Consider the following 18381-nt stretch of genomic DNA (forward strand, 5'->3'; position numbering starts at 1 on the left):
GCGGTATAAATAAAAATTATTATTATTATTATTATTATTATTATTATTATTATTACTACTACTACTATTTCTTTGGTCCATCTGTGGTTAGAGATGCACTAATTCGCCTCTGAGGAAAGCATGCACTCGTGGTTTCCCACCTCCCTTTATTTCTCGCAGGTGACAGAGGGATGCCAGCTAGACCTCCTCATCCATCTTTCCATGGTAGCGGAGAGGAAGCAGTGGCTGTAGAACCAGATGAGGTAACCCTAACCCGCCAGTCTGTTTTTCCTACTCAGGAGTAAGCCGCCTTAAGTTCAGCAGGGCTTAACTCCCAGGTCAGTAAGCGTATAAAGACTGCAACCTAAGAAGGGGCTGCTGGGTTTACATGTTCGATGGGCTTTCCCTTGGAAGCCAACAGAGAAATAATAATATATTATTTATACCCTGCCCATCTGGCTGGGTTTATTTATTTATTTATATTTGTATGTGCGCATGCAGATAATCATTATTATCTCATATTAAAAATTGGGAGAGGGTGGCGCTTAGTACAGCCCTCCAGTCTACACTAGTGGCCAAAATTGTGGAACCTACTGGGGAAAATGTGTTTCCAAGGTTTGATGGCTCAGAACACCACTTTGTTTTGGAGTAACACCGGCGCTTTTTTTCTATGGGGACGCAGGGGGACGCATCTCCCTAAACATTTTGTGAATTTAACCGGAGAAGAAATTCACTCTGTTTATTTTTCCAGATTTGAACTGTATTCATTTCCCCCCTGTGATGATTTTCTTGAGTCAAAATGAGAGTACTCCTAAACATTTTTAAACAAAAAAAGCACTGAGTTATACCATAAAATTATATATCAACAGAAATATAATTTAATGAAGAATGTAATGCAATAACTTTTATGAAGGATTATTTATTACAACAGCAGTCGTAAAGAAGAAATGTGAAACACACAGAAAAAATGAGATATACAGGTTAATTGCCATGTTGCCACTTGGCAAATAAGTGGGTTTTGGTTGCAGTTTGGGCACTCGGTCTCTAAAAGGTTTGCCATCACTGCCCTAGATCAGTGGTTCAAGTAGTTAGCCATGGTGGTCTGCCGTAGTCGAAATAAATTAAAACAATTATTTTAGAAGATATTTAAAAAGACTCTTCTTTTTAATGAGTTTCTCTTTATTTATTTTAATCTGCCTTTTCTAAGAGCTCACAGACCGACTGTTTCATTCTCTGTTCTAGGACCTTTCTTGGTGTTGATGACACTCTTACTGGTCAGTCATTACCTGTGTGGTAGATGATCTTTAAGCTAAGAGGAAGATACTTTTCTTTTCCTTTTAGGGTCCAGTGTGCTTTGAAGATATAGCTGTTCATTTCACAGACGAGGAATGGGCGTTGCTGGATCCTGACCAGAGAGCTCTGCATAAGGAAGTCATGGAGGAGAATCGTGGGATCATGGACTCGCTTGGTAAGGCTCCCTGTTGGATTGTGATATCTGTTTTGAAATTCTATGTAACAAACCTATATCTTGATGTATTTCAACAATGCTACTTCTAGCATCTGGGATTCTAAGACTCTCGCAGCTCACGTTGGATGTGGGGCTATCTGCTGTTTGGTCTGCAAATATTCTTCCTTTTGCCTTTTTAAACCATGATCTAGCTGGACTGAACTGCCCAAGCATTTTAAAATGTAGGCTTTAAAGTTGTTTGAGAAGTTGTTTGGGAAGTTGAAGAAACTTCAGTCAGGTTTTTTGTTTTTGTTGTTTCCATTTTTGTTTGACAAATGACATGATATTGGAGATGTTTTGGCTCAACAAAAGACGTAAAAGAAAAGATCCTGGCTTTTTTATCTTTGTTGTTCCAATATTAAAGAGCTGCATTTCTTCCTGAAGCTCTAATGAATTTCTTTCTTGGTTGCAGGTGCTGAAGAATTGCAAATGAAGAATGAGGGAGACCCTGACAGAATCCACACACAGGAGAAGCCGCTTAAATATTTAGGGTCTGGAAAGAACTCCCACTCCACTTCCAATCTAACAAATCTCTTGGGGAAGAAACAATATCAGTGTTCAGAATGTGGAAAGAACTTCTGTCGGAAATCCAACCTCACTTCTCATCAAATAACTCACAGCACAGAGAAACCATATCAGTGCCAAGAATGTGGAAAGAGTTTCAGTTGGAAGAGAAGTTTCACTTCCCACCAAAAAATTCATACAGGAGAAAAACCCTATCAGTGTTTGGAATGTGGAAAGAGCTTCAGTCGAAAGGATGCTTTCACTTTCCATCAAAGAATTCATACAGGGGAGAAACCGTATCAGTGCATGGTTTGTGGAAAGAGCTTCAGTCGGAAGCAAAGTCTAACTTTCCATCAAAGAATTCATACAGGGGAGAAACCCTATACGTGCTTGGAATGCGGAAAGAGCTTCCGTCAGAAGGATAGTCTCACTTCCCATCAAAGAATTCATACAGGGGAGAAACCGTATCAGTGCTTAAAATGTGGGAAGGGGTTCTATGGGAAGAATATGCTCACTTCTCATGAAAAAATTCATACAGCGGATAAACCCTATCAGTGCTTGGAATGTGGAAAGAGTTTCCGTCAGAAGAGTGAGCTCACTTCCCATCAAAGAACTCATACAGGGGAGAAACCATATGAGTGCATGGAATGTGGAAAGAGCTTCACTCACAGAGCTGGCCTCGTGTACCATCAAAGATTCCATACAGGGGAGAAACCATATGAGTGCTTGGAGTGTGGAAAAAAGTTCAGTTGGAAGAATATGCTCACTTCCCACCAAATAATTCACACAGGGGAAAATCCCTATCAGTGCTTGGAATGTGGAAAGAGCTTTAGTCGCAAGGATAGTCTCACTCTCCATCAAAGGATTCATACAGGGGATAAACCATATCACTGCTTAGAATGTGGAAAGAGCTTCACCCAGAGGGCCGCTCTCATGTCCCATAAAAGAATACATACAGGGGAGAAACCATATAAGTGCTTGGAATGTGGAAAGAACTTCGCTCACAAAGCTGGTCTCATGTCCCATCAAAGAATTCATACAGGGGAGAAACCATATGAGTGCTTGGAGTGTGGAAAGAGGTTCAGCTGGAAGAATATGCTCACTTCCCACAAGATAATTCACACAGGGGAGAACACCTATCCGTGCTTAGAATGCGGAAAGAGCTTCAGTCGGAAGGATAGTCTCACTTCCCATCAAAGAATTCATACAGGAGAGAAACCTTATCAGTGCTTGGAATGTGGGAAGGGGTTCTATGGGAAGAATATTCTCACTTCTCATCAAAAAGTTCATACAGGGGGAAAACCCTATCTTTGCCTGGAATGTGGAAAGAGTTTCCGTCAGAAGAGTGAGCTCACTTCCCATTACAGAATTCATACAGGGGAGAAGCCATATCAGTGCTTGGAGTGTGGAAAGAGGTTCACTCACAGAGCTGGTCTCATGTACCATGAAAGAATACATACAGGAGAGAAACCATATGAGTGCTTGGAGTGTGGAAAGAGGTTCAGCTGGAAGACAATGCTCACTTCCCACCAAATGATTCACACAGGGGAGAATCCCTATCCCTGTTTGGAATGTGGAAAGAACTTCAGTCGGAAAGATAGTCTGACTTCCCATCAAAGAATTCATACAGGGGAGAAACCATATCAGTGCCTGGAATGTGGAAAGAGCTTCACTCAGAGAGCCAGTCTTATGTACCATCAAAGAATTCATATGAGAAGGAACCATATTGGTCCTTGGAATGTGGAAGAGCTTCAATCAGAGGGCCAGTCTCACTTCTCATCAATTAACTTACCGTGGGAAGAAACCATATAAGTTTTGGAATGTAGAAAGAGCTTTACCCACTCACCGTCAAAGAATTCATATGTTGGAAACCATGGAAATGCTTGTAATGTGAAATGAGCTTCAGCCATAGCTCCAGTTTCACTTTCCATCAAGAAACTCACATTGAGGAGAACCATAGAGTCTCAGAATTATAGAGCTGTAGCATTTGATTTTTATTTTTTTATTTTGAATATTTATTAAAGTTTTCAGGGTAAATACATAATAACAGAAAAAAGAAGAAAAAACAGAAATACAAAAATACAGAAAATGAAAAACAATTTAAAAACAAGAAAAAACAAAAAGAACATGTATAAATTCCATTTACATATTTTCTTTTACCTTACTTTCCAGACCTCCTCATACCACCCTTTCTTATATTCCAGTTCAAAATTATTTGTTCAGCAAGTCCTCACCATTAGATCTTTTGCTTATTTCAAATCCTTATTTCCTATCTCTTAAGCATTACAGCTGAAAACCACTTAGTTACTATCCAACATCCCTCTAGCATTCCTTAATTTTACAGTGTTTCTGCAAATAGTCTTTAAACTTCTTCCAGTCTTCTTCCACCAACTCTTTTCCCTGGTCTCGGATTCTGCCGGTCATTTCTGCCAGTCCCATGTAGTCGATCATCTTCATCTGCCATTCTTCCAGAGTGGGTAGATCTTGTGTCTTCCAATATTTTGTGATGAGTATTCTTGCTGCTGTTGTCGCATACAAAAAGAGAGTTCTGTCCTTCTTTGGCTGTATAGAGCTGTAGCATTTGAGAGGATTCTGTGTGTTGTCTAGTCCACCCACCTGGAATGCAGGAATCTACACTATGGCAGATGAGCATGCAACCTCTGCTTAAAAACCTCCATGGAAGGAGAACCCACCTCCTTCTGAGGCAGCCTGTTCCACCGTTGAATAGCTCTTACCCGTAGAAGGTTCTTCCTGATGTTTAGTCTGATTCTCTTTTCTTGCAACTTGTATCCATTGCTTCAGGTCCTATCTTCCAGAGCAGAACAAAACAGGCTTTCTTCATCTTGTCCCCTCTTCCATGAGACAGCCCTTGAGATATTTGAAGATGGCTATTATATCTCTTCTCAGTGTCTTCTTTTCTAGGCTGACCATTCCTCATAAGGCTTGGTTTCCAGACCCTTGAATGTCTTGGTCACCCTCCTCTGCACCCATTCTGGTTGGCTTGTTTTTTGTTCCTGTTCCATGGTGTTAGGGACTGGGCAGAGGAGGAATGGTGTAGACCACCTCCCCAGCCTGACCTTTCCAGAGAAGAAGACAGTTCAGAATTACAACAGGGGTTTGAGGGAGGTCACAGCTCAGAGGCAGATGAGGGGGAAAGCTGGGAAATAAGGGGAGATGAGGAGGAGGAAGAGGAATTGCTAGGAGGGCAATAGCTGACAGACACAGTGTCTTTAGAAAGCATCCTAGACCCCCCCTCTCCCAGAACCCGGCAAGCCTTGAAAATACAGTGGTACCTTGGGTTACATACTCTTCAGGTTACAGACTCTGCTAACCCAGAAATATTACCTCGGGTTAAGAACTTTGTTTCAGGATGAGAACAGAAATCGTGCTCTGGCGGTGCAGCAGCAGCAGGAGGCCGCATTAGCTAAAGTGGTGCTTCAGGTTAAGAACAGTTTCAGGTTAAGAACAGACCTCCAGAACGAATTAAGTTCTTAACCCGAGGTACCACTGTAGAGCAAAGGGCCCTCAGTGCCACCTGTAGGGGAGAAGGTGACAAATGAGGGAGAAAAAGGGAAGAAGAAGAGTTTGGATTTGATATCCCGCCTTTCACTCCCTTTAAGGAGTCTCAAAGCGACTAACATTCTCCTTTCCCTTCCTCCCCCACAACAAACACTCTGTGAGGTGAGTGGGGCTGAGAGACTTCAGAGAAGTGTGACTGGCCCAAGGTCACCCAGCAGCTGCAGGTGGAGGAGCGGAGACGCGAACCCGGTTCACCAGATTACGAGACTACTGCTCTTAACCACTACACCACACTGGCTCCCAGGGAGTGGAGAGTCACGCAGGACAACACCATTAGTCCCAGAGGCTGTGTTCCAAGCCTCTGTCTGTAAATATTGAATAAAAAGCAGGTGGTAAGGACTTTTCATTGTCTGTTCCTGGCAACCTGCTGTAGGGGCTGTTTCCTCTGCTGCCTGACATGTAGACTAGTCTGACTTTTATTGTATGTCAAAAAATTCATTAAATTTCCGTCTGCCCTCACTCTTTTGGATGCTTCCTTGATTTCATTCTCCAACGCAGGATCACTCTGGGCATTTTGGTCAGGGAGACGAAAGCACCTTCCAAGTCCTACTTTTCAAGTAGACAGCAGAGAGGAATGTGGGTCTTGGTTAAGTGGGGAATAATTTACACTCTGGTTTTGAAAAGCTGAACTAGTTCTAACTGAAGAACGAAACTTAGAGCTGAATCCATAGCTTATATGCCATTCTTCCTTCCCCTACCAAAAAACTGAAGCTTGCAGTGAGAGACACCTACCTTGTTGATTCTAAGATGGCTCTCCCGTGAACTTAGTCTCTGCCACATGAAACCATAGGTCAGTGGGTTTTGCTTTTTTTATACCCGCCTCTCTAAAATTGGAATCTCATCTAAGCTTCTGGCTCCTCAAGATATTCCTGCTGGGGCAGAGCTGAAAACTTAAGTTTCTAAAGCGTTATTGCCCCTAGGATGGAGTTCTGAGGCTTTTTTAAAAACTGGATTTAGCTCCTTGCACACAGTGCTTTCACCATGCCCTTGTTAGAATTTCAATGGATTCAGCAAACAAATGGGGATACTTAGCCCTACAGTTACAGTGCTGCTTAACTCAGTTTTTCCTCTGATGCTGTGTCACTGGCATTGAGATCAGCTGTGCCCTGAGAACATTTATGCATGTTTGCTGCATACCTGCAGCTACAGGAAGGCAGATTGTGCCCTTCATTGATCATTTGAGCATCTGCAAGCCAAAGCTTATTAAAGTGTGGGAGAATACAACTCTTTCCCAAAACCTTTTCTCCCAGGACCTTTTGTTCTCCAAGAGAAGAATTTCAAAAAGAGATTGTAGCATGAAACTGCTGGATTGCAGCTGATGAATTATGTCACCTTTGGCTGGAATGGGGATAATAGATTCTTATGTGTTATTCTGATGTACAGGTGTTATTTATTCTTATTTATTTTATTTATGAAGCTGGGGGACCTGAAGTGCTAGTTCCAACTGGTTTAATTGAAGAACGAAATTTACAGCTTGGCTTATATGCCACTTCCCCTACCAAAAAACTGAAGCTTGCAGTGAGATACACCTACCTTATATTAACCAAGATTTTGAATAGATTTTATGGAATAAATAAAAAAAGCAAAAATATGTTTTGAATTTTGGGAGTGTGCTGAGGTTGTCAGCTACAAAACGACGGAGGAAGCGTGGCTTAACATCCAATTGCTGCCTTGGAGCCTGGCGTAGCACTCAACCGGAGAGACAACAGCCCCAGGCAACCTTACGGATCCCCTAGAAAGGCAGCGGATTGTAGAAAGGGCTTTCCTTGTCTCTCTCTCATACACACAGACACACACACACAAAAAGACACACGTGTCGTCCCTGTTTAACAACATGGAGTGTTCCTCAGTACAAGGGGAAATACACGAAGGTGCATGAAAGCCCCACTATCGGTTAACCCACTGGGATGACCCCTCCTCCTCCCCTAGGAAGGCGACTCCTGCTTCTTGCAGAGCCTTTTCCCTGCCAGCTGCTCCTCCCGTTCTTGGCCAGGGGAGGGGGCAGCTCAGAGCCCAGCCAGGACGGCCCCCCCAAAATGAAGCCCCTCCTCCGGCTGTGCGCAATGCACAGATCTGCTTCGGAGAGAGAAAGCGCAGAGAGGAGTGTGCTTGGTGCGCTCATATTTGCAAGGGTTCAAAGGAGCTGAGCCGGATTACTAGAGGGGGAAGGAGATCGCGGAGTGGGTGGGGCCTGATCCTGCCGAGCAAAGCTCCCTCCCCCGCGTCACTTCCTGCAAGTTTTGTCTGTCTCCTGCGCAAGGGCCTCCTTGGTGCCCCCCTCGGGAGATCAGGTGAGTCTCCTCTCTCTTCCCCCTTTGGGTGCAGGGGGGAGAAGGGGGTCCCAGGGCAGCCGGGGGGGGGATGCATTCGAGAGGGTCCTGTGCATGTCATGCATGGGGAGGGAAGCCAGGGAAGGGGCGAGTTTTCAGGAGGAGGTTTGCAACGGTGCTCTTTGTAGAGATGCGATGCTCGCCGCTTTGGCGAGGAAACAATGGGCTGCAAACAGCCTCCCTGCAGATCTAGGAATCGGCCACATCTGTTAGAAGAGGTTGCAGCCAGACGGAAACATTCCGACATAAAATCCACCCAAACAATAAACGCAACTTGACCTATGCAGTAAATAAATAAGGAATGTTGGAAGATGGAGGGCAGAAAAAGTGCGTCTTCATGCGCCGAAGAGTTAAACCTACGGCACTCCCTCGGCAGGGCAGGAGGCAGGGATGCCCACCAACCTAAATAACAATGATTATTATTATTATACCCCGCCCCATCTGGCTAGGTTGCCCCAGCCACTCTGTTCAGCTTCCAACACTTATTAGAACACAACAAAACAATAAATAATAAAAATCCAATCCAATATAAAAGGTCACAGTAAGATTTAAAAAAACAAATATAAAATAAAACAATATTCAATAATGCATTATAATCTAATTGTCGTTGTTGTTTAGTCATTTAGTGGTGTCCAACTCTTCATGACCCCCTGGACCAGAGCACGCCAGGCACTCCTGTCTTCCACTGCCTCCCGCAGTTTGGTCAGACTCATACTGGTCTCTTCGAGAACACTATCCAACCATCTCATCCTCTGTCGTCCCCTTCTCCTTGTGCCCTCCATCTTTCCCAACATCAGGGTCTTTTCCAGGGAGTCTTCTCTTCTCATGAGGTGGCCAAAGTCTTGGAGCCGCAGCTTCACGATCTGTCCTTCCAGTGAGCACTCAGGGCTGATTTCCTTCAGAATGGAGAGGTTTGATCTTCTTGCAGTCCATGGGACTCTCAAGAGTCTCCTCCAGCACCATAATTCAAAAGCATCAATTCTTCGGCATCAGCCGAAGCATAAAGAAGCATCAGCCTTCTTTATGGTCCAGTTCTCACTATAATAATTACTATAATCTAATAGGAAACAGTAAAATTAAACATAAGCAAATAACAATTAAACAATATATACTTATCAGTTACAATAAAGAATTACTAATACATAATCTATAAAAATAAAGGAAAGTCTCAATGCATATAATATCACAAAACATACAAAACCATGTACCGGTAGATGGTTTTAAAAGAGTAATGACGCCGATTCATGGTTCCCATGATTCTGTGGAGGAAGCCAGGGCTCTTTGAAATGCTCTGATCCTGCTTTGCAAACACAGTGCAGACGGGGCCTGAGTCTCTGCCTGTTGTCTTTCCCCTTTCCTTACGGAATAACTTTTTATTGGGTTTTATAAGCTAGGGTCGTAGGAGTAATAAATGATACAAATAAATAGATGGAGTCTTTTCGTGTCATCTCTAGATCACAAAAATACTATAATAAATTTGCAGGCAAATTCACAACATATGCTGAATTATAGGTAGTCAGTGCATGAGTTCCTGGTTCGTGAATGGGTTTAAACAAAGCCAGAAAAAGGGAAACAAGAGAGAGCAGAGTTAACCGTCATCAACACATGGACAAATTCCTAGTCAGGAGCCCTTGTTTAATGAGGAAGAGTAATTTCCCCCTTCTGTTAACAATATAACAGTATAAAGTGTTGGTCTATGCATGAACATGGGAAGAGCGTTCAAAGTGAAGATAATGATTTGTGTTTAAATTTAGACCATACCTCTTCTCTCAGTCTCCTCTTTTCCAGGCTAAACATACTTGGCTCCCTCAGCCCTTCCTCTTAAGGCTTGGTTTCCAGACCCTTGATCACATTGGTCACCCTCCTCTGCACACGTTCCAGCTTGTCCACATCCTTCTTAAATTGTGGCGCCCAAAACTGGACACAGTATTCCAGGTGTGGTCTGACCAGGGCAGAATAGAGTGAGACGGTTACTTCCTTGGTTCTGGCCAGGTCCTATGTTTCCCAGTACTTCCCTGCTGGTGAGGACCAGATCCAAGATAGATGACCCCCTTGTTGCTTCTTCCACCTTCTGGGAAATGAAATCTTGTGAATGTTGGAGATTCCAAGGGATGGTTGGAGGGAGAGCAGCTCTTGAGGACCCCAGGGTTGGAACCCCCTTTCTAGCCTAGTGTCCAAATTACACTCTGTACAAATGACTCACTTGTCAGTTACTGTTCTGATTTGATTCATATACTGAAAATACTGAAAGGCAGGAGGCTCATTCATAGCACAGGCTCATTCAACCAGGCTCATTCTTGGCACAGAAATCCCTTCAGTTGCCTGCACATTTTGCATGGGAACTTTCCTTCTAGGTGGGCTAGAGGCTTGCTTCTCCTTCTTGCCTGCCTGTATCTTGAAGAAAGCTAAGAATCTGAGCTGTGAGGGGGTACAGGCCTTGATCCTAGCAAGTCTCAACCATGCTTTCTTTTTTCTTCTCCTGACAGTGTATGAATTTTATAACAGAACAATGTATTTGCTTTGTAGGATTTGATAGCAGCTCTCATGAGGACAGACAGAACTTGGCAGTAGACCAAGGGTTCCTTCTGATCTCTTGGAGACTTCCTGAGAACCCAGATGGATGAGCAAGACTCAGCTGGCCCTGAAGCAGGAAGAGACCATGCCATCAAAACCGAGAGCAGTGAAGGATTCAGGGAAAGCTCCATGCAGAAGATCCTGGGTGAGGAGGACACCCTCCACTCAGATGTGCAGAGGCAGCTGTTCAGGCAGTTCTGCTACCAGGAGGCCAGAGGACCCAGAGAGGTTTGTAGCCGACTCCACCACCTTTGCCATAAGTGGCTGAAGCCAGAAAGGCACACAAAAGCTGAGATGCTGGACCTGGTGATCTTGGAGCAGTTCCTGGCTGTCCTTCCACCAGAGATGGAGAGCTGGGTGAGAGAATGTGGAGCGGAGACCAGTTCCCAGGCGGTGGCCCTGGCTGAAGGATTCCTCCTGAGTCAGGCAGAGGAGAGGAAGCAGGCAGAGCAGCAGGTGAGAGAGACTTTCCTCTGGATAATCCTAAGGGGCTCTGAAAAGGAGGCAGAGTATACCCAAATTCTCTCCTAATGGCCCATCCTTTTTTTGGAAAGCATCCAAGGAATGATATCAGATACCACCAGATTTTCCCCCTCAGACATTCCTTTTCTAATCCATTTTCCCATTCTCTACTTTAATCTTTGTTGCTTCTTCAGGGAAAAGATCTGTTTGCAGAAGTGGGCTTAGATTCCTTTGAGACAGAGAGGACTCCGTTGGACACCAGAGGAAGGCCACTGGGTAAGAAGGAATCGTTTTTTCTCTGTTTGATCACATTCTGTGGATTTTGAAACTAATCTGCAGGTTCTTTTAATCATCTTGGAGAAGACACTGAATTGTGTATTTTTGCACAATTAAAATATGAAATGGATACCAATGTCTCACATGCACTCAGCAGGTGACACTATTTCTTTGGTCCATCTGTGGTTAGAGATGCACTAATTCGCCTCTGAGGAAAGCATGCACTCATGGTCTCCCACCACCCTTTATTTCTCGCAGGTGACAGAGGGATGCCAGCAAGACCTCCTCATCCATCTTTCCATGGTAGTGGAGAGGAAGCAGTGGCTGTAGAACCAGATGAGGTAAGGGAAGGAGCATTGTGGGGAAAGCAGCAGTCAGGGTTCCTCTGAGGCCGAGGAAATCTCTCTCTTCCTGCTCTGTCTTATTGCTGTATTGATGGTGGAATGCTAGTATATGTTGGGAAGCTGGTAAGAAACCATAGAAAAACGTTGCCAGGATTCATCTAATCAGCCTCATCCGTTGCACAATGGGCTTCTCCCCCCTTTCCTCCTACTCTCCGTGCCCCCATGCGCCCCCTGAACTTTGCTTTTGTGCATCAGGAGAGTTCCACCCTGGAACTGCGCACAGGGAGAGTAAAGAGGGGATCTTTCCCTCGGCAACAGGAATGCTTTTGTGGAAGGAATGATTTGAAGACCACTATGTAGCATTCCACGCTTTCATACAAAGACGAATACCCATCGTTTTAAGACACAATAAAAAATACATCAAGATATTAAAGGAAGCACCCAGACTTAAAATGTGCAGCACAACATTCCCATTAAAACAACATAGCAATTAACAGGCAGAAAACAACAGAGCAATGTCATAGAATTCTAGAATTGCAGAATTGGTAGGGACCTAGCTACTTTAAATGAATTGAAATCTCCAGGGCCTGAAGGATTGCATCCAATAAAGAAGCTTGTGGATTTAATTTCAGAGCCTTTGTCTATTATATTTGAGAAATCTTGGAGAACAAATGAGGTCCCTACAAACTGGAGGAGGGCAAATGTCCCCAGCTTTAAAAAGAGGGGGAAAGGAAGAACCAGTTAACTACAGACCGGTGAGCTTGACATTGATACCAGAGAAGGCTCCAGAACAGATAATTCAACATTTGGTCTGTGAGCATTTAGAAAAGGATGCTGTGATTAGTAAGCATGGGTTTCTCCAAAGTAAGTCATGCCAGACCATTCTAATTTCTTTTTTTGATGGAATTACAAACCTGGTGGATCAGGGGAATGCTGTGGACATAGTGTATCTTGATTTCAATAAGGCTTTTGACAAAGTCCCCCGTCATATTCTCGCGAGGAATCTGGTGAAATGTGGGCTGAACAAGGTAACTGTTAGGTGGATTTGTAGCTGGTTGACTGACTGAACCCAAAGAGTAGTCATTCATGGTTCCTCGTCATACTGGAAAATAGTGACAAGTGGGGTGCCACAGGGATCTGTCCCGGGCCCGATGTTGTTAAACATCTTTATAAATGACTTGGCTGAAGGAACTGAGGAGTTATTAATCAAATTTGCAGATGACACCAAACTGGGAGGGGTAGCTAATGCCACAGAAGACAAAATCAAAATTCAAAATGACCGTAACAGATTAGAGAACTGAGTGCAGGCTAACAATGTGAATTTCAGTAGGGACAAATGCCAGGTTCTGCACTTAGGCAGGAGGAACCAGATGCACAAATATAGGATGGGGGACACCTGGCTTACTAGCAGTACACGTGGAAAGGATCTCAGGGTCTTGGTGGACCACAAGCTTAACATGAGTCAACAATGTGATGCAGCAGCAAAAAAAGTGAATGCTATTCTAGGCTGCATCAACAGAAGTCTAGTGTCCAGATCAAGGGAAGGAATAGTCCTGCTCTAATTTGCCTTGGTCACACCTCACCTGGAATACTGTGTCCCGTTTCGGGAGCCACAATGTAAGAAGGATGTTGAGAAGCTGGAACATGTGCAGGGCGACTAGGATGATCAAGGCTCAGGAAGCCAAGCCCTATGAGGAACGGTTGAGAGAGTATGTTTAGCCTGGAAAAGAGGAGCTATGATAGCCATCTTCAAATATCTGAAGGGTTGTCACATGGAGGATGGAGCAAGCTTCTTTTCTCCTGCTCCAAAAGGTAGGACTCGAATAAAAGGCTTCAAATTTCAGGAAAGGAGATTCTGACTAGACATACATAAAACTTTCTGACACAGCTGTTCAACAGTGGAACAGTCTCACTCCGGAGGGTGTGGACTCTCTTTCCTTGGAGGTTTTTAAGCAGAGGTTGGATGGCCATCTGTCAGGGATACTTTAGCTGAAATTCCTGCATCGCAAGGGGTTGGACTAGATGGCCCACAGGGTAATAGAATCCTAGAGTTGGAAAGTACCCAAAGGTCATCTAGTCCAACCACCAACAAAGGAGAGTCTACAGTCTCGCAAGGGAGTAGCAGTTATATTTCATTCTGTTAGTTGGGCTGGGTGAGAGGATTTGTAGCTGGTTGCCTGACGGAATTTCAAGATGATGAACATAGATGGTCTGTGGTGGATGAAACCCTAGATCAATAGGTTTCTTTTTCTTTTTTTTATCTGCCTTTTCTAAGTGCTCACAGACCGAATGTTTGATTATCTGTTCTAGGACCTTTCCTGGTATTGATGACAGTTAGTTTAGTAGATCATCTTTATGCTGTCTTAGAGGAAGATACTTTTCTTTTTCATTTTAGGGTCCGGTGTGCTTTGAAGATGTAGCTGTTCATTTCACAGATGAGGAGTGGACATTGCTGGATCCTGGCCAGAGAGCTCTGCATAAAGAACTAATGGAGGAGAATCATAGAATCATTGATTCTCTTGGTAAGGCTCCCTGTTGGATCACAATATCTGTTTTGAAATTCCATACGTATATCTCTGTGACAAATCTCCAATATTTTGATGGAGCTCAGCAGGGCAACCTATAGCAGCTGGGATTCTAACACACCCACAGCTCTAAAAGATTTGCCTGCAAATGTTCTTCCTCCAGTTATGTCTTTTTAAACAGTGATCAGGCTGGACTGAACTGCCAAGGCCTTTTAAAATGTAGGCTTTAAGGTTGTAAGGGAAGTTGAAGGAATTTCAGTTGGGTTATTTGTTTTTGGTTGATGAAAGAGATGACTGATATTGGAGATGGCGCAGATTCCATATTGGACTCAACATAATCCATCAAAGAAAAGAGCCTGGTTTTTTATCCTTGTTTTTCTGATATAGAAGAGCTGCATTTGTTCCTGAAGCTATAATTAATTTCTCTCTTTGGTGCAGGTGCTGAAGAATTGCAAATGAATGAGGAAGACCCCGACAGAATCCACACACAGGAGAAGCCGCTTAAATATTCAGGGTCTGGAAAGAGATTCAGTCAGAGCTCCCACTCCACTTCCAATCTAACAAATCTCTTGGGGAAGAAACAATATCAGTGTTTGGAATGTGGAAAGAACTTCTGTCGGAAATCCCGCCTCACTTACCATCAAGTAACTCACAGCGGGGAGAAACCATACCAGTGCTTACAGTGTGGAAAGCGTTTTAGTTGGAAGAGAAGTTTCGCTTCCCATCAAAAAATTCATACAGGGGAGAAACCCTATAAGTGCTTGGAATGTGGAAAGAGCTTCAAACGGAAGGATGCTTTAACTTTCCATCAAAGAATTCATACAGGGGAGAAACCCTATCAGTGCTTGGAATGTGGAAAGAGCTTCAGCCGGAAACATAGTCTGACTTTCCATCAAAGAAGTCATACAGGGGAGAAACCCTATACGTGCTTGGAATGTGGAAAGAGCTTCAGTCAGAGGGCCAGTCTCACAGTCCATCAGAGAATTCATACAGGGGAAAAACCATATCAGTGCTTGGAATGTGGAAAGGGGTTCTATGGGAAGAATATGCTCACTTCTCATCAAAAAGTTCATACAGGGGAGAAACCCTATCAGTGCTTGGAATGTGGAAAGAGTTTCCGTCACAAGGGCGAGCTCACAGTCCATCAAAGAATTCATACAGGTGAGAAACCGTATCAGTGCATGGAATGTGAAAAGAGCTTCACTCAGAAATCCAGTCTCACGTCCCATCAAAGATTCCATACAGGGGAGAAACCATATGAGTGCTCGGAATGTGGAAAGAGGTTCAGTTGGAAGACAATGCTCACTTCCCACCAAATGATTCATACAGGGGAAAATCCCTATCCATGCTTAGAATGTGGTAAGAGTTTCAATCGGAAGGATAGTCTCACCCTCCATCAAAGAACTCATACAGGGGAAAAACCATATCAGTGCTTGGACTGTGGAAAGAGCTTCACTCAGAGAGCAGGTCTCATGTACCATAAAAGAATTCATACAGGGGAGAAACCATATAAGTGCTTGGAATGCGGAAAGAGCTTCACTCACAGAGCTGGTCTCGTGTCCCATGAAAGATTCCATACAGGGGAGAAACCATATGAGTGTTTGGAGTGTGGAAAGAGGTTCAGCTGGAAGACAATGCTCACTTCCCACCAAATGATTCACACAGGGGAGAATCCCTACCCATGCTTAGAATGTGGAAAGAGCTTCAATCGGAAGGATAGTCTCACTTCCCATCAAAGAATTCATACAGGGGAGAAACCATATCAGTGCTTGGAATGTGGAAAAAGCTTCACTCAGAGAGCAGGTCTCATGTACCATCGAAGAATTCATATGAGGAGAAACCATATCAGTGCATGGAATGTGGAAAGCGTTGCATTCAAAGAACCAGTCTCACTTCTCATTGAGTAACTCACAGTGGGAAGTAACTACCTCAGTGCATGGAATGGGGCAAGAGCCTCAGTCGGAAGAATAGTCTTACTTCCCATCAAAGAATGCATAAAGAATAGAAACCATATAGGTGCATGGAATGTGGAAGGAACTTCAATCAGAGGGCAAGTCTCACTTCCCAACAAAGAACTCACAGTGGGCAGAAACCGTATCAGTGTGTGGAATGTGCTTCATCTGGAAGGAAAGTCTCAGTTCCCATGAAATAATTCATACAGGGAAGAAACCATATCAGTGCATGATGTCAGGATGACATGTGGGTGCTAGCCGAGATAACAACCTGGGACTCCAGCCAGCTTTACAAGATTTATTAAGTCCAAAAACTATGTACAATCCGGAGCTCTTAAAAGCATGTCTTCCTCAGTCGCTATCAGTTGCCGGAAGTGGCTCCTGCCTCTTCCCTTTCCAGCACAGAAACTTCCTGAGCGCCCCCCCCCCTTTTCCTCCTCTCCCTACATAAAGACCGAAGCGTCAGAGGCTGTTCCTTTTTCTCTGTTTCCGTGTTTCCTGACAGCCCCTCCTCCTCTTCGCTCTCTCACGAAGTGCAGCTGCTCATTAAAGGAGGCGGCTCCCTGTACATTCCAATCTCTCCCCCCTTCTCAGCCAACAGTTCCCTGACACATGGAATGCAGAAAGGGCTTCACTCAGGATCAAAGTCTCACATCAAAGAATTCATATGTTGGAAACCATAGAAATGCTTGTAATGTGAAAGGAGCTTCAGCCGTAGCTCCACTTTCACTTTCCATCAAGAAACTCACAATGCAGAATCATAGAGTCTCTGAATTATAGTGTTGTAGCATTTGAGAGGACTCTGTGTGTTGTCTAGTCCACCCTGTTCCTGGCAACCTGCCGTGGGGGTTATTTCTTCTACTGCCTGACACGTAGACTAGTCTGACTTTTATTGTATGTCAAAAAAATTCATTAAATTTCCTTCCGCCCTCACTCTTTTGGATGCTTCCTTGATTTCATTCTCCAACGCAGGATCACTCTGGGCATTTTGGTCAGGGAGACGAAAGCACCTTCCAAGTCCTACTTTTCGAGTAGATAGCAGAGTGGAATGTGGGTTTTGCTTAAGTGGTGATTAACTTACAGTCTGGTTTTGAAAAACTGAACCAGTTCTGAATGGCTTTAAACTGTGGAATGAAATTTACAGCTGAACCCATAGCGTATATGCCACTCTTCCTTCCCCTACAAAAAACTGCAGCTTGCACTGAGATACACCTACCTTGTTGGTTCTAAGATTGCTAACTTGGTCTGTTGCACATTGATCAATGGGTCTCTCTCTCTCTCTCTCTCTCTCTCTCTCTCTTACCCACCTCTCTAAATTTGGGATCCCACTGGGGTAGAGCCAAAAATTAAGGTTCTAAAGGTTTGCTGTCCCTAGGATTGAGCTCTGAGAGTTTTAATACATATATTTACCAGATTTCGTCCCTGGCTCACAGGTCCTTTACGTAGCTCACAGGTCCTCATTACAGTAAAGTGGGCGAGTACATAACTCTTTCCCGATACCTTCTCTCCTTGGACCTTTTGTTCTCCAAGAAGGGAGAATTCAGCATGAAACCCGTGTGTTGCAGTTCCTGAAACGATTCCATTCTGTCACCTTTGAAATAGGGATAAAAGATTCCTATGTCCATGTGTTAATAATTTTTATTATTTAGCTAATTATATTGACATCCCAGCTTTCTTCCAAGGAACTCAAGGTGCCGTATGCCACTCTAGAAATCTGAAGCTGAGGAACCTGAAGTGCTAGTTCTAACTGGTTTTAAACTGAAGAACGAAATTTACAGCTGAGCTTATATGCCACTTCCCCTACCAAAAAAACTGAAGCTTGCAGTGAGATACACCGACCTTGTTGATTCAAAGATGGCTCTCCTGCTAGCTTGGTCTGTGACACATGAAACCATAGATCAATGGGTATTTCTTTCTTTTCTTACCCACCTCTCTAAAATTGGGATCTCATCTAAGATTCTGGTTTACTGGGGCTCCTCAAGTTATTCCTACTAGAGCAGAGCTGAAAACTACGGTAAGTTTCTAAAATTTTATTGCCCCTAGAAATTGAGCTCTGAGGTTTTTTAAATTATCGTGCCCTTCACTGATCATTTGAGCACCTGCAAGCCAAAGCCTATTAAAGTATAAAGTGAAAGAGAACATAACTCTTTCCCAATGCCTTTTCTCCCAGGACTTTTTATTCTCCAAGAGAAAAATTTCGAAAGGAGATTGCAGCATGAAGCTGTTAGATTGCAGTTCATGAAACGGTTTGTTTTTGTCACCTTTGGTTGGAATGGGGAGAATAGATTCTTATGTGTTATTCTGATGTACATGTGCTATTTATTTTTATTTATTAGCTAATTATATTGA

General features: G+C 43.7%; 2 protein-coding genes across 2 annotated transcripts in view; both read left to right on the plus strand.

The window, feature by feature from the left end:
- LOC307199067 (uncharacterized protein) overlaps positions 1-6028 on the plus strand; it is a 116509-nt gene extending 110481 nt beyond the window's left edge. The window contains exons 5-7 of the mRNA XM_079946651.1: positions 160-242; positions 1321-1447; positions 1899-6028. Coding sequence (XP_079802777.1) covers positions 160-242; positions 1321-1447; positions 1899-3802 — 2114 coding nt within the window. The 3' untranslated portion in view covers positions 3803-6028. The remainder of the gene's footprint in view (positions 1-159; positions 243-1320; positions 1448-1898) is intronic.
- LOC307199106 (uncharacterized protein) overlaps positions 1-16965 on the plus strand; it is a 29417-nt gene extending 12452 nt beyond the window's left edge. Inside the window, exons 2-6 of the mRNA XM_079946745.1 lie at positions 10426-10929; positions 11130-11211; positions 11470-11552; positions 13951-14077; positions 14519-16965. Of these exons, the coding sequence (XP_079802871.1) occupies positions 10516-10929; positions 11130-11211; positions 11470-11552; positions 13951-14077; positions 14519-15987 (2175 nt within the window). The 5' untranslated portion in view covers positions 10426-10515 and the 3' untranslated portion in view covers positions 15988-16965. The remainder of the gene's footprint in view (positions 1-10425; positions 10930-11129; positions 11212-11469; positions 11553-13950; positions 14078-14518) is intronic.
- The last annotated feature ends 1416 nt before the right edge of the window (positions 16966-18381 follow it).

This window comes from Podarcis cretensis (genome assembly GCF_951804945.1).
Source record: "Podarcis cretensis genome assembly, chromosome: 12".
Taxonomy (NCBI): Eukaryota; Metazoa; Chordata; class Lepidosauria; order Squamata; family Lacertidae; genus Podarcis; species Podarcis cretensis.